This window comes from Zalophus californianus, chromosome 9 (genome assembly GCF_009762305.2).
Source record: "Zalophus californianus isolate mZalCal1 chromosome 9, mZalCal1.pri.v2, whole genome shotgun sequence".
In the NCBI taxonomy this organism is placed as follows: domain Eukaryota; kingdom Metazoa; phylum Chordata; class Mammalia; order Carnivora; family Otariidae; genus Zalophus; species Zalophus californianus.
In genome coordinates, this window is record NC_045603.1 from 64,433,676 (window position 1) to 64,449,031 (window position 15,356).

At 45.4% G+C, this 15,356-nt stretch overlaps 1 protein-coding gene across 4 annotated transcripts; it reads left to right on the forward strand.

Annotated features, from left to right (window-relative positions):
- The first annotated feature begins 41 nt into the window (after positions 1-41).
- On the forward strand, positions 42-13,533 carry PRKAG1 (protein kinase AMP-activated non-catalytic subunit gamma 1). 4 transcript variants are annotated; one of them, XM_027593496.1, is made up of 13 exons: positions 49-152; positions 1,401-1,512; positions 4,473-4,521; positions 10,098-10,207; positions 10,408-10,489; positions 10,588-10,646; positions 10,767-10,812; positions 10,915-10,969; positions 11,274-11,400; positions 11,922-12,087; positions 12,254-12,291; positions 12,555-12,701; positions 12,842-13,533. In XM_027593496.1, exons 4-13 carry the CDS (start codon positions 10,136-10,138, stop codon positions 12,944-12,946), a joined length of 897 nt encoding a protein of 298 aa, XP_027449297.1. In that variant the 5' UTR covers positions 49-152; positions 1,401-1,512; positions 4,473-4,521; positions 10,098-10,135; the 3' UTR covers positions 12,947-13,533. The 4 variants fall into 4 exon arrangements, with proteins under 4 accessions (XP_027449295.1, XP_027449298.1, XP_027449297.1 ...); XM_027593494.1 differs by lacking the exon at positions 1,401-1,512 and having other exon boundaries at positions 42-152; XM_027593498.1 differs by lacking the exon at positions 10,098-10,207.
- The last annotated feature ends 1,823 nt before the right edge of the window (positions 13,534-15,356 follow it).

The following is a 15,356-nucleotide window of genomic DNA, read 5'->3' on the forward strand; positions in this document are numbered from 1 at the left end:
CCCTTGGCTTGCGTGTGTCTGACGTAGGCGGAAGTGGTGTCGCGGTACCGGACGTGGGGCGGGGCCTGAGCCCCCTCCGCCCCTCCCGACCGGCTCCCAGAGAGCTACCCAAAGCGAGCGAACTCAGTCCGCGCCCCCTTGAAATGGAGACGGTGAGGAGCACGGGAGGGCGGCGGGGGGCGCTGTGGAGCCCAAGACCCTCGTTAGGGGACGGGGAGGCCTGGGCAGGGACCGGCGATGCACGAGAAGCCGGTGTCTGTCCTATCCCGTGACCCTGCCCCTCCGCTCCTTCGCTGGGCGCATCTCCTAGGACTGGGCCGCGCGGTGCCTACCTTACGTCGGTGGTACTCTCAGCCCGAGCTGGCAGTGACTCTGCTCTCCGTTAGGAACCCGAGCACACCTCGGCGATCTCGGGCCTCCTTTCCTCTGAGCACCTCAAACCTTTAGAGGTTTGCCAGAGAGAGCAGGGTTGTGATTCGGCTTTCCTGGGTAAGGCAAGGGGCTTCCGAGGGACTCCCGCTTGCGGGTAGCACCTGGCCCCCGGTTGTCTGAGTGTGAGCCCTGCAAGCGCTGGCAGGAGGGAGATCAGAAAGACTTTTATGCTGCTTCGAGATGTCTAGCGAAGTCACATTGCCTTAATAAGACTGGAAAGTGGGCTCTCCCTGAAGGAGGGACTCTTTCAGTGTTAGAGGCCACTGTGTCCCTGGACAAGTTTAGGTTATGCCCTGCTCTACGATTCTAAGCAGGCGTGTTGGCATAGATCATTCTTGGCTAGCAGGCACTGAACAATTGTGGCAGGTCCCTGTCATCCTCCCAGAGATGTTGCAGGTAGCCTGCTACATGTTTGGATCCACCGTCACTCTCAGGAGCCTTTTTCTAGCACTCTGGAACCAAATATCCTCTGTCGGCCAGAGTAATTCTTCCGTGTCTTGATTTTTATCATCTATTACTGGCAGGTTCATCTTTCTTTGGGTCAGTCCCATGCCCATAGTAATTCCTTTACCACACCCTTTCTCTGCCTGCAGAGAGGTCCTGTTCCTCAAGTTCTAAAGGAGAAAACAGACTGAAGTGGTAAAGTGATTTGCAGTTGGGCACCCGGGCAAGGGAATCAGCTCTTACAGATTAAGAGAATTTTGAACAAGAATAAAAGGTCTGGGGCGCCTGGCTGGCTCAGTCAGGAGAACATGTGACTCTTGATCTCAGGGTCGTGAGTTCTAGCTCCATGTTGGGCATAGAGTTTACATAAAAATAATAATAATAAATAAAGAATAAAAGGTCTGGTTCCACTAACGGCAAAATAACGTTATCAATTTTTATTTTACTCACAAATGTATTATGGTTTACAAAACATTTTTATATAGCTCTTCTAATTTAGTCCTCACACTTTTTGTATTGATTAGGTTCTTGGAATAGAAATTGTTTTAAAAAGAAGAAAAGAAAACCCTTGCTTTGAAAATGCTCAGCCTGCCTGGAGTGGGGGTGAGGGCAAACCAGTGACAGCTGTTATCGAAGGTAGACTGTAATAAATGCTATCATCAAGACGCAAACAAAGGACTGTGGAAGCATAGAGGAGGGAGAAATTACTATGAACCTAGGAGAGGGCATTGCAGGTTGAGAGAACAGTGTGAGCACAGGCATAGAAATCGGGGTATGTAGAGATTAATTGAGGGTGAGCCAGTGGCGTGATGTTGCTGGAGCTTTAGATTTTGCTTGCAGTGGGAGAAAAGATTGGAAAAGTAGGCTGAGGTCAGGTTGAAGGTATTGCGTACCACGCTAAGTTTGAACTTTGTTTTGTAATAAGGGGAGCCATGGACGCTCTATGAGCAAGGCAGCGAGTGTGCTTTAGGAATGTTCTTAACAGCTTCTGCAAATGGATGGAGCCACTTCAGAAAGTAGTGAACTGCTAGTTGCTGGAGATAAAAGTCCCTTACAGACCTGAGATGCTTAGTAAGAGAACTTGGAGACAGCATGAAAGATGAAAAGGAGATAGATTTAGGACAGGGAGACCAATTTAGAGAACATTGCAGAAGTGAGAGGTAAAAGCCTAAGTTAAAACTGTGAAAGTGGAAAGGAGAGAAATGGATTTGAGACATTTCTAACATACCAGCTTAGTTGATGGATGTTAAGGACAAGTTTAGGTCATGCCCTGCCCTGCGATTCTAAGCAGACATATTGGCATAGCTCATTCTTGGAGGAATCAATACTACAGTCCTAGGCACCTATAGGAGAGCAATGCAAAAAAACAGAGATGGGAGCCCCAGTAAGAATAATAGGATGAAAGGACAGATGCTGTTTTGTACTGAAGCGTTTGAGGAGTCTTTGTGACATCTGTGGTTATCCAGCAAACAATTAGAAATGTGGATCGGAGGGGTGGGGGGGGGACACCTGGGTGGCACAGTCGGTTAAGCATCTGACTCTTGATTTCAACTCAGATCATGATCTCAGGGTCATAAGATCAAGCCCCATGTCAGGCTCTGCACTCAGTGCCAAGTCTGCTTGAATTTTTCTCTCCCTCTCCCTCTCCCTCTGCCCCTCCCCCCAGCGTGTGCGTGTTCTCTCTCTAAAATAAATAAATAAATCTTTGAGAAAAATGTGGATCAGGAGTCAGAAGAAACTGTGAGTCCATGTGTCAGATCTAGCCTGTGTCTCTATAATAATACTTTGTACTCATGTATTACAGTGGTACTTTCTCAGGTTTCCTATATTATTAAAAGCAGAGAGAAGTGGACAGAATTATCCTCCTGTGTGGAGAAACAGGCAGAGAGGTAAAGTCATATTCAGTAATGCCTGACTCTGTTGTGTAGGTTTCTGTATCTCTACCTGTACATCACTTTCTCCCTGTAACTTAATCTTAGGTCTCTCTGTTCACGGGAGTGTGCATCACTGTCATTATCAATTGAGAGTTAAAAAACAAAACAATTGAGATTTATGTGTAGAACCCCATGCTAGATACAAAGAAATATAAAATAGTTCTAGGCTTCCAGGAATTTAAAACCTGTTTGGATGGATAATAAACTAAAAAACTGTAGCACAGTGCAGGATATAAGTATTATGTGATGGGTATAATAAACAGCTACACAAGTAGCTGTTTCTGTGTCTTTGTATAGATCTTTGTGAGACTATATTATCATGTGTGTATCTTTACCACTGAACAGCCCTCTCTCCCACTTATAAGTGATGAGGCTGTTGTTCCGATAGCCTTGCCAAAATGCCAGGCCAAGCTGATAGTCTAATGCAGCCCAGAGAGAAGAGAGGGTGATTATTCCCCTTCCCTCCTGCCCCCACCCTGGGCCATTAGGGGAGGGAAATTTAGAGCTGTCCTGCCAACTTGACCCTGTTTACCACCAACCTTCCAGGTTCAAGCCAAGGCCTTTAATTTCGTGTTACTACAGTAGCTATGTAGGTGAAGTATGCCTTTAAGTTAGTTTTGGTATGTTACCCAGAATAAATGGAGCCAAATCTGTTGATTCCAGTGGATTAAAATTAGCATGACCCCTCCTGGGTTCCTAGATAACAAGGAAATTTCCAAATGTTCCCACTTGAGGGAGCCCAGAGATGGTTCTGAAGGTTTCTCTATATTCAAAGCACTCTAATGTCAGACTGTCATGGTCAAAGAAGCTTGGAAAACCAGCATCCTCTAGGCTGTAGGAGCCTTTGACTCACAAGGTGCTAAGAGGAGTCAGGTCCCCAGTTTCAAAACACTTGTCCTCATCCACCCCTCAGTCATTCAAGCTTTAGCTCTCTGTGACAGTCAGCTGCCGGGATCCTCCCTAGATGTGGTCCTGTCTCTCTCTCTCTCTCTCTTTTTTTTTTTAGCACCCGCGCAGGAAGGGTGAGGGGTGAGAGAGAGAGAGAATCTTAAGCAGGTTCTATGCCCAGCTTAGAGTCCGATGTGGGGCTTGATTTCACGACCCTGAGATTATGACCTGAGCTGAAATCAAGAGTTGGACGGTTAACCCACTGAGCCACCAGGCACCCCTGATGTGGTCCTCTCTTAATGGTAAAGGGGCATGTCTATGATTCTGGTGTCTACAGCTAGGCTTAGTATTTGGGGGGAAGCAGTACTGTCTCTCTGGCTTCCTTGTTTTTATAAAGTAGATCTGTGAGAACCTTGTGGATTCTTAGATTTTCTAGTCTCAGCTTTTAAGTCTAATGTTTCATTAGGCATTGTGGTATATAAGGGCATAGGCTTTGGAACCATACAGATATGTGTTCAAGCTCCTGTTCTACCTCAGCCATGTGACCTTGGGCAGGCTGTTTAATATTTCCTGAGCCTCAGTTTTCTAATCTGTGAAAATGAGGCTAATAATAGTATTTACCTCAGGGTTGTTATGATTAAATGAGATAATATTTTAAGAGGGCCTTATGGTGCTTTAAATGACATCATTAGTTCACCAGCCTTTCTCATCATGCTTGGCCAGAATGGATGGAGCCTAGCATAGTCTGAATCTTTGTTCCTCTTTTCTCTCCAGGTCACTTCTTCAGATAGCTCCCCAGCTCTGGAAAATGAGCATCCTCAAGGTAAGTCTACTGAAGAAAGGAAACCGCTACGAAAGCAATAGCCCAATCCTAACTTGTCCTCAGCGGTGCTTTTGAATCTCTCTCAGGATGCCCCCTGGGAAAAATCAAAACTGGGCCAGATAATGTGCCAAACCATAACAAATCAGGATTAGTAATTTGGCAGGATCACCCAGGAATAAATCTTGGGCAGGGTGGGAATGACTAATATTTTCAGTTATCAAACCACTGAAATTTTTGAGGGAAAACTTCCATAGGCAACTCTGGGCTGGCTAACCATGTATCAGTGGTGCCTGTTATTTTCTGATTAGCCCAGAAACAATGCCACTAGGATTTTATCATCCAGTGAGCTCCCTAAAGCCACTGAGTGTACACAAGAAATTATAGAAAGGCCTTGAAAGCCCTTAAAACTAGTCTAGAAATAGAGGCACTAAACCCTAAAATCCAGGGCAGAGGAGAAGGCATTCTAGCACCTGCCCAAATAACTGGTTAGAATGGAATGGTCCAACCCTAGACTATCTAGAAAGAAGCAGAACTTACAGGCACCTGCCCTAAAGGATTTTATCCAGGAACACTCCTAGGTCTTCCCAGGACATGTTTATGGCATTAGGAGTACATGCTTTCTTAGAGAATTGAAATATGGGCTGAGATCTTAGGACGTATTATTAAGGGTCTGTGAGTTCTCCACAAGAATTTTTAAATGTTCTGTTTTCATTTTGTTGGTATCCTAAAAAGTTAATGTAGTCATATTTGAATTATCTGGGTGATATCTTCATAATTGAGTACTACCACATGATATCAGTGCCTATTTTATATTAGTACATTTGCAGTAGCACCAAGGCAAGGGTCAAAAACTCAAATTGTGAACCAAGCAGTGCTGTAGGCTGCAGATGACTATGACAGCCTATATAGATCTCATCGTATCTAAAAGGAGGCAGCAACTATCCAGGTCTTGTCAATTGTCACTGTTCAGAAATTCAAGCCTAGTGTGGTCAGATCTGATTTTGAAAAAAATTGAGAATTTGGGTTTTTATGTTAATCTCCACATTTTTACAATTGGGGAACTGATTTAAATTATTTTTAAAATACCGAGAAAGCCAAATCAAATATGTTTATAAATCTGTGGCCTAAAATGATGGTATTTAACTATCAGTGGAACATGTCTTAAACTAGCATCAAAAGGCATGTTCTTGGGAACTCCTTAGCCCAGCCACCTCGGGCAAGGCAGGGGAGTTCCCAGGTGGGGGACACTTGGGACACTGGAGTCCCACAGAGGCCAGCAGCATGGGGCCACAAGAGGTTTCCTTTGAAAAACAGTAGTGGGCTTCAGTTAAAGATGGTGGATGGAGTACATGCATCTACTTTTGTTCTTTCACAAAAACCTCCTAAAGCCACCATAAAAGATTTTTTTTCAAAAGGTACAAACCCACCAGAATAGGGAGAATAAGAGAGGAGACAATAGTAATTGGAAGCTGGAAAACAGATGCAAGAGTGGTAAATCATTTAGCAGACCTGAGAAAACTGAATTACAGACTAGCAGCAGGGAAAGCCAAGAGAAGCATTGGAGATCTAAGAAGCAGTTAGATTCAGAGACTCCCTGCTCCACTGAGTGCAGCTAGGAAACTCCTCCTCCCAACTCTGGCAAAGACTGGAGGTCTGGAGAGGGGTTCAGGCCCAGTTGAGGGCTGAAGTACTATACTAAACACGGGAGCATAAAGCGAACTGCACTGGATGCCAAGATCCCAGTCCTTTCCCTAATCTAATTTCCAGAATGCTTACAGAAAAGACTTCACCCTCCAAGCACAAGATTGAATAAATAATCTTCTCCAGAATCCCCTTGAAGGGAAAGCCCTAAAAATACAAGTATTGAATGCTCCCCATCTAAACGGCTCACAGTCAACAAGACTTAACGTGTACACTTGAGCTGCCAATCAGCTTTAAAGACTGCACTCTGGGGTACCTGGGTGGCTCAGTCGGTTAAGCATCTGCCTCCAGCTCAGGTCATGATCTCAGGGTCCTGGGATCCAGCCATTGGACTCCCTGCTCAGCAGGAAGCCTGCTTCTCCCTCTCCCTCTGACCCTCTCCTCTCCCCCTCCCTGCTTGTGCTCTCTGCTTTCTCTTGTGCTCTGTCTCTCAAATAAATAAATAAAACCTTAAAAAAAAAAAAAAGACTGCACTCTTAGAATATGGTTTGAATGCTCCTTTAAACCAAGGATAACCAGACATCTAAAGAAAGCGTCTAAAATAGGGGCGCCTAGGTGGCTCAGATGGCTAAGCATCTGCCTTCGGCTCGGGTCATGATCCCAGGGTCCTGGGATTGAGCCCCACATCTGGCTTCTGGCTCAGCGGGGAGCCTGCTTCTCCCTCTGCCTCTCCCCCTGCTCATGCTCTCTCTCTCTGTATCTCTGTGTCTCGAATGAATAAATAAAATCTTAAAAAAAATTTTTTTTAAATGTTTAAAAAAAAAAAAAAGAAAGCCTCTAAAATAAAAAGAAAAGTGATCCAAACTGCTCCCCCCAACCGAAGAAACAAGCAGGGGAAAGAAGCAACGGAAAGAAGAAGTCAATGCATAGAGAAGAAAACTTTTAAAAATTAACATTAATATAACTCAGATAAAGAACCTATTTCCACCATGCAACAAATAGAGGATGTCATTTTTTTTAAAAAGGAATTTTCAGAAAAGAAAGAGGAGCTCTTGGACATTAAAAATATAATAGCAAAACAAACTTTTTAGAAGATTTTATTTATTTAATTGACAGAGACAGTGAGAGAGGGAACACAAGCAGGGGGAGTGGGAGAGGGAGAAGCAGGCTTCCCGCTGAGCAGGGAGCCCGATGCGGGGCTCGATCCCACGACTCTGGGATCATGACCTGAGCTGGAGCAGTCGCTTAACCAACTGAGCCACCCAGGCGCCCTAATAGCAAAAATTTTAAACTAAGTAGGAGGTTTGGAAAATTAAGTTGGGGAAGACTCCAAAAAAGTAGAATTAAAAATCAAAGAAGTGTGGTGCCTGAATGGCTCAGTTGGTTAAGCTCTGACTCTTGATTTCAGCTCAGGTCATGAGCTCAGGGTTGTGAGATCGAGCCCCACACTGGGCTCTGTGCTGGGCGTGGAGCCTGCTTAAGATTCTCTCTCTCCCTCTCCCTCTCCCTATGCCCCTCCTGCCCCCTCAAAAAAAAAGTGGGGTGCCTGATTGACTCAGTTGGTGGAGTGTGTGGCTCTTGATCTTAGGGGCTGTGATTTCAAGCCCCATGTTGGGTAGAGATTACTAAAAAATAAAATCTTTTTTTAAAAGCCCCAAAAATCAAAGAAGTGAAAAAAAGAAAAAGAAGCGTAAACTAGGAGAGATAAGGTATTTTATTTAACAACAGTAACAACAAAAACAACTCACCAAATAAAACAAGAACAACCTTAAAGGGTCAATCTAGGAAGTCTGATATCTAAATAATAGGAATTACAGAAAGAGAAAAAGGACAACACAGAGGGAAGGAAGTAGTCAAGGAAATAATTCAAGAACATTTCCTGGAACTGAAGGACATTAGTTTTCATATTGAAAAGACTCACTGAGTATTCAGCACAGTGGATGAAACTGACCCACCCAAAGCACAATCATCATGAGATTTCAAAACACTGGAAACAAAGAGAAGATCCTGAGTTTCCAGAGAAGAAGACAAACAAACAAACAAAAACAAGTTACATAAAAGGAATCAGAATTGCCTTGGACTCTCAACACACCAGAAACTAGAAGGCAGTGGGGCAGTGCCTTCAACATTCTTCAGGAAAATAAATCCAAACCTAGAATTCTATATCCAGCCTAATTATACATCAAAGATGAGGGTAAAATAAAGATATCCTGCAGGCTGCAAGGTCTCAAAAAATTTACCTCCCATGCACCCTTACTCAGGAAGCTACAGGAAGATGTATAGCACCAAAACAAGGAAGAAAAAAAAAAAGATGAAAACATAGAGTACAGGACACAGAAGTGCCAATACAGGAGAGACATGAAAGGGGGCCCCTGGATGGTGATGAAGGAAGATCTCCGGAGGACAGCTGTGCACACCAGCAAACCAGCACGGATTTGAGCAGGTCAGAAGACTCCTGAGAGACTTCTCTGGGTGGTTTACATTGATAGATTGTCTAGTGCTTCTGAATTTCTTGAAAGGAGATCTAAACAACTGGTAGAGTTTGGGGTTGAATTAGTTATGAATACTTGAATTAGTTATAAAAAACAAAAAGACAAGACAGTTACTAACTCCAGGGAAAACAAAGTTGTGAAAGAAAGAAAAAAAGAAGTCAGGAGTTTACCACTGGGCTTAGCTCCGAAGAAGGAATATTCAGTCAAAATTATTTAAATACTAATGTAACCAACATTATAGGTTAACTTCTGGAAGAATGGGGAGATGGGAAGTGCTTGTTTGTGTTGGGGTCCTGGTAGGAGGGAGAACTAAAAATTCTCATATTCCTTGGATGATCATAGATAATGCCCCAAAATGGAAAAATAAAGCCAGCAATATAAGGTTGTTATTTACAGCCCTAGTAATAAGTGCCAAAGTAATCAGCTAAAAGAGGTCTCATCTCTGAGGAGGGGTAGGACAGGGCAGTAGGTGCCAGGGACGGCAGTTTTTCTTAACAAAATCTCTTGAACTGTTTGGCTTCTTAAACAGTGTACCTTTATAACGGGTAAGAAATTAAACACTAAAAACAACTGGCATAGGATTTTAAGATCATGAACTTTGGACTCAGGTCTGTGTTTAAGTCTTTCTTGCCACTTACTAATGGTGTGACCTTGAGCAGTTTATTTATCTGCTTCCCACCTGTTTTTCTCATCTGAAAAATGAGGACAGTATTTGCTTTACAGATTTGTTGTAAGGATTAAATGATGTGATATTTTTAAAGTACACATAGCGTAGTACATAGCACATCCAGGTGATTATTTTCTGGGTTGCTTCTCCAGTTTAGAGGAAGCAATTGAAGTCAGAGGAATGGACAGGTAAACACAGCCAGGATCTCCCATTTGTCTAGAGTAGGTGGGGTGATGTCTGATTCACGGGGTCATCCCAGGATGGACTCTCAGGACGTTTGGGGCCAGGTTCATTAAGCACTGGGCTCCAACTGAGTCTTGATCTGAAATGGCCCAACTTGGACCATGACTTTCTCATCTGCAGATCTTAGAAGAATTTTAAGAAGCTTACTTGAATTTTAAGAAGCCTAATTACGTCTTTGAGAAAAGAGAACAAGTGAAAATGTGCTTAAATATATGAAAGGGGAAATTTAAGTTAAAGATGAGAAAAAACTTTGAGACTAGAAGAGGTTAATGAAAGATATTAATAGATTTTCTGTTTCAGTAGCCATCTTTTGCCTGAGGAGCCAGTAGAGTCCTACCTGGAGATGGGGGTTGTATGAAATAGTTTCTAAGGGGTTTATCTAGTTTTTCTGGGAACAATAGGAACAAAACAGAAAAGGGGCCTTGTAAAAAAGCAGGCTCTAAATATTGGAACAACTACACTTTTAATTTCTGCCTCTTTTGATTGTGAGTCGTTGCATGGAAGGAAGCTTCTAACTATCCCACCCTATGCAGAGACCCCAGAATCCAACAATAGTGTGTATACTTCCTTCATGAAGTCTCATCGCTGCTATGACCTGATTCCCACAAGCTCCAAATTGGTTGTATTTGATACTTCCCTGCAGGTGGGTGAAATCCTCTTCTCCCATCCCCCTTCCTAGGAGCCTCTGGTTCAAAAACTCTCATCCTATCTCATCCCAAGGGTAATATCCTTGTCCTTATATGGGTTTAGTCTCATGTTTTCCCTAACATACCCAACCCCTGTTCTTTTAAAGTCTTGCACCCTGTGAATTTTCCTTTGTGATGAGTTCTCTTTTGGCTACAGGTGAAGAAAGCTTTCTTTGCTTTGGTGACTAATGGTGTACGAGCTGCCCCTTTGTGGGATAGTAAGAAGCAAAGTTTTGTAGGTAGGCAAAAGTTTCTGGTACACAATATTATTGGCATCTTGTGCTGGGCAGGGAGAGAAACTTTGGGCAGTGCTGAGGGATCTTGTCTTGGCTTCTAGGCATGCTGACCATCACCGATTTCATCAATATCCTGCATCGCTACTATAAATCAGCCTTGGTAAGACGCCAAAGCCCAATGACCCAAGTCCCTCATTCCTAGTTCCTTTCTTCCAAGCAAACTACGAGGGGTTAATGAAGCAGAGAGATCAAGTCTCAAGTCCTGTGCTTCTCTTTCCAGGTACAGATCTATGAGCTGGAAGAACATAAGATAGAAACTTGGAGAGGTATGTAGAGAACTGGGGGTTGTAAAAGGAAAAAGGGATGGAGAGTTTCCTGGGAAATGGTTTTCCATACCGGTATTTTGTGAACCTCCCTTTTCCCTTCAGAGGTGTACCTACAGGATTCCTTCAAACCACTCGTGTGCATCTCTCCTAATGCCAGGTGCGTTCCAGCTACCCATTTGTCCAGAAGGGGAAGAGCCTTGCCACCAGGGTAACTAAAGCCCTAGGTACCCAAAGATCCAGGGGCAGAAGAGAAACAATACTCTTCTGCAAACACACACACACACATACACACACACACACACACACACACACACACATTCACACACTCTATAGGTCTGGTTTGAACACTGCTCCCCTCTCCCAATCATTAGTTTTCCCTGTTTATAAACACACTCTTAGAAGCTATTTATTCATCTCAAGCTCAGCACTGTGGGACATCATTATCCCCCACCTTCCCACAGCTTGTTCGATGCTGTCTCTTCATTAATTCGAAACAAGATCCACAGACTGCCAGTTATTGACCCGGAATCAGGCAACACTTTGTACATCCTCACCCACAAGCGCATCCTCAAGTTCCTCAAATTGTTTGTAAGTGTCCTCAGCCTGGTTTTTACTTTTTTTTTTTTTTTTAAAGATTTTTTAAATTTATTTATTTAACAGAGATAGAGAGAGAGCGTAAGCAGGCAGAGCGGCAGACAGAGGGAGAGGGAGAAGCAGGCTCTCCACCGAGCAGGGAGCCTGATGCGGGGCTCGATCCCAGGACCCTGAGATCAGGACCTGAGCTGGAGGCAGACGCTTAACGACTGAGCCACCCAGGCGCCCCTTTTTTTTTTTTTTTTTTTAAGAGAGACAGAGAGCAGGGGAGGTGTAGGGACGGATGAAGAGGGAGAAAGAGAATCTTAAGCAGGCTCCACAGCCAGCACGGAGCCTGACATGGGGCTCGATCTCATGGCCCTGAGACCATGACCTGAGCTGAAATCAAGAGTCAGACACTTAACTGACTGAGCCACTGGGTGCCCCTGGTTTTTACTTCTTATATACTGGGTTGGAGGGTTATCCAAGGCTGGTGTGGGGGTTCTTGAAGATGAAGCTGATGGTTCTCTCCTCAGATCACTGAGTTCCCCAAGCCAGAGTTCATGTCTAAGTCTCTGGAAGAGCTACAGATTGGCACCTATGCCAACATTGCTATGGTCCGCACCACCACCCCTGTCTATGTGGCTCTGGGCATCTTTGTTCAACACCGAGTCTCAGCACTGCCAGTAGTAGATGAAAAAGGTGAGAGAGTGCGCAGAACAAGAGGGGAGGCTCCAGGGAAGCCAGGGTGGTTCTGGGAAAAATCTGCTGTTCCTCAGGTCAGCCTGGAGGGTGATGCTATAGGCAAGGGGGGCCTTGGACGCTTGGATGCCAGATCCTCCTTGCTGATCTGCCTCTGTCCCCCTAGGGCGTGTGGTGGACATCTACTCCAAGTTTGATGTTATCGTGAGTGATTGCGGAGGGGCTGGGAGGTAGGGAAAGGAGCGGGGTGTTGAATATGGAGAGGGAGAAGAAGAGAGTCTCTTCTGGGACCTAAGGGTTTTAGAAGCTTCTAAGCTTTCAAATCCAATTTGAAAAGGAATGAGTTGGGTGTGGCTTGTGGGCATGGCTAACAACTGCCCTGAATCCCCCTTGTGCGGTTGGGTGGACTTAGGGTTTGGGGGCTGGCTTCCTTGCTTCCCTGCAAGCACCTTCCTCTCTCTCCCCAGAATCTGGCAGCAGAAAAGACCTACAACAACCTAGACGTGTCTGTGACCAAAGCCCTGCAACATCGATCGCATTACTTTGAGGGTGTCCTCAAGTGCTACCTGCACGAGACTCTGGAGACCATCATCAACAGGCTGGTGGAAGCAGAGGTAGGGAGGCCAGTGACTCAGAAGGAGCTGAGGGGAGCAGCTTTGAGTGTGGGGTTTGGCAAGGTGGGTAGGGGTTGAAGGGCTCATCCTAACTGAGGCCATCACTAAACATCCCTTTTCTCCCTTGTTGCTCCGTGCAGGTTCACCGACTTGTCGTGGTGGATGAGAATGACGTGGTCAAGGGGATTGTATCACTGTCTGACATCCTGCAGGCCCTGGTGCTCACAGGAGGAGAGAAGCCCTGAGCTGGGGAAGGGGTCAGGCAGCACCAGGGGATATACCCCACTTACTGCCTGCCCAAAGTTCTAGGAACCACAGGTGAAACCTTGAGAGAATTGTGACTCTGTTCCCTGCTCAGGAGCCAGGGAGGGTGCGGGGGGAGGAAGAATGGATTTTTAGCTGTCCTTATCCTCATGCATACAGCCTAGCCCATCTTAGCCCCAGCCCTCTTAGATGTAGCCCCCTTTCTGGGTGAATGATGGGCTGTGTGCCCCTCAGGCCAATTCTGATCTCTGAGAGATCCCCAGACCTCACCCAGCCTTTGCCTCTCTCTCTGCCCCTGACTCCACCCTAAGATAATAGCACAACAAAACTCTTCCTAAAGATATTTTTATTCATCCTGTTTCATGCTATACGGAGGAGGCTGAGTCCATTTAGTGACTTTTCTTCCCATAATGGGAGTGGGGAGGATTCTGGGGAGGAGGGCCTTTGGGTTCTTGTGCTAAGTGCATATGAAGGGAGATGGGGGTTAGGTGGAGGAGGGCAGAGTGATTAGCTGAGGTTATTGCTTTTCATAGCAAACCTAATTAAAATGACAGGAACCTCTTCATGGTATTGCTTGATTGTTTGATTCTTGTAATTGGTGGATACTACTGCTCCAACCAACCTACTTCATATGGCTTCTTCAACTCATTACTAACAACAACAGGAATAACGGCACATACACACAATATATGTAAAACTGTGTCACGCACCATGCTCGGTGCTTTACGTCTATTAATTCATTTAAGCCTCAGAACAACAGTAGATAGGATTCCAGTTTTACAGATTAAAAAAACAAAAACAAAAGCTGAGGCAGAGGCTAAGTAACCAGCCCAACGCCACACAGCTGGTAAAATGTAGAGCTAGGATTTGTACCCAAACAGTTTGGCCCCAGAGCTCCTGCTCTTTACCACTACACTAGACTTACTGGCTTTCCAACTCTCCATTCATAACTGTTTCCCACCCTATTCCCAGCAGCTCTCCTTATTACCTCGCTTTCTCCTCTGCCTGAATCATAGCTGGGCCCCAGGAAAATCTCCTAACAGCGTTAGGTTTCCAGAGAATAGAGAGACTGAGGGTCTCCTTTAGGCAGAGAGACATGCCACCGTCATCAACTTTTCTTAGTCAGGGAAGGTTGGACTCTGTGTTTGAATTTTGCTGAGCTGGCACTATCTTTGAACCTACAAAATGCCTTGCCATTCTTCCAAGGTGAGAATGAGCTGGGGGGTCGGGGAGCAGACTCTACCTGTGCTGAAACCATGTGAGCGAAACAGTCAGCACCAAATACCATAAGGACTGCTAGACTATTGGGCCTGAGCCAAATTTTGGGTACCATCTCACCACTGACTTGCAGGTTTGATACCATTTCCTATCCAACACCAGAAGCAATCTCAGAGTACCTCCTAGCCCCTACCTAACCTCTCCCTACCTACGAACTCTGAGGAACCCTGCCATACCATACTGGTTCCTCCAAAGTAGGCTTCCTCATGGCTCATGGGGAAAAGTGTCAAGGCAGCTGCCAGGGCTGCCCTCCTGGCTTTGGAGAAAGCCCCTGCTTCTGCATTCACCTCTTCACAGCGCACAGCACATTCCCAGACTTGGGGGAGGGAGACTTCCAAGTTATTAAATTAGGGTATGTTTATGTGTGTGGGGGTGAGTGCATGGTGGAAAGGACAGATGTCTTCTTATGTCACATTCCATCACGGAGGGTTTGTCTAGGGAGGAGGCAAGGGCTTTAAAAAGCCCTAGGACTCTGGGGGGCCCTGGGTAGAAGGAAGCACCTTCAAGCAAAGAGCCACAAGAGTGCAGCTGGTAGGTGTGTAAAGTGGGGGAGGGGAGTGTTGTCAAATGGTGGGAATAGGGGCTGTTTGGGTTTCTCTAAAGGTTCATATTATGGAGCAGGGGGCCTGGGTTTGGTTGCTTTGGTTCTCATAAAGTCAGTCTCTGCCCCCACAATAACCCTCCTGGCCCCATCCTCTTAAAAGGAAGGGTCTGTACCCAAAGGGCTGCATGATCTTCTGCCTCTCCCATTCTCCCCTAAAACCCAACCAATCAGTCTCAAAATCTGAGAATGGAGCAGAGGGAAAGACAAGGGACAAAATTAAAGAGCCTCATAGCCTATTCTTACCTATTCCTCTCAAAAGAGGCAAATTATCCCTTCTTCCTTAGGAACCATTGCCATACACACTCTTCTCCCACCTCCCTGCACCCCTCCCCTCCACTGGAGCTGCTGCCATGGTTGCCAGGCATGGTTGCTAAGTCTCTGCATGGAAGGGTTGGCGTGGGCTGTGCTGCCACTAACATTACCATGGTGAATCAGGGGACACCTGGTATAGGCTTGGGGGGAGGGATCATGTGGATGTAAGCAACACCCCCTGCCCCTGGGACAGAATG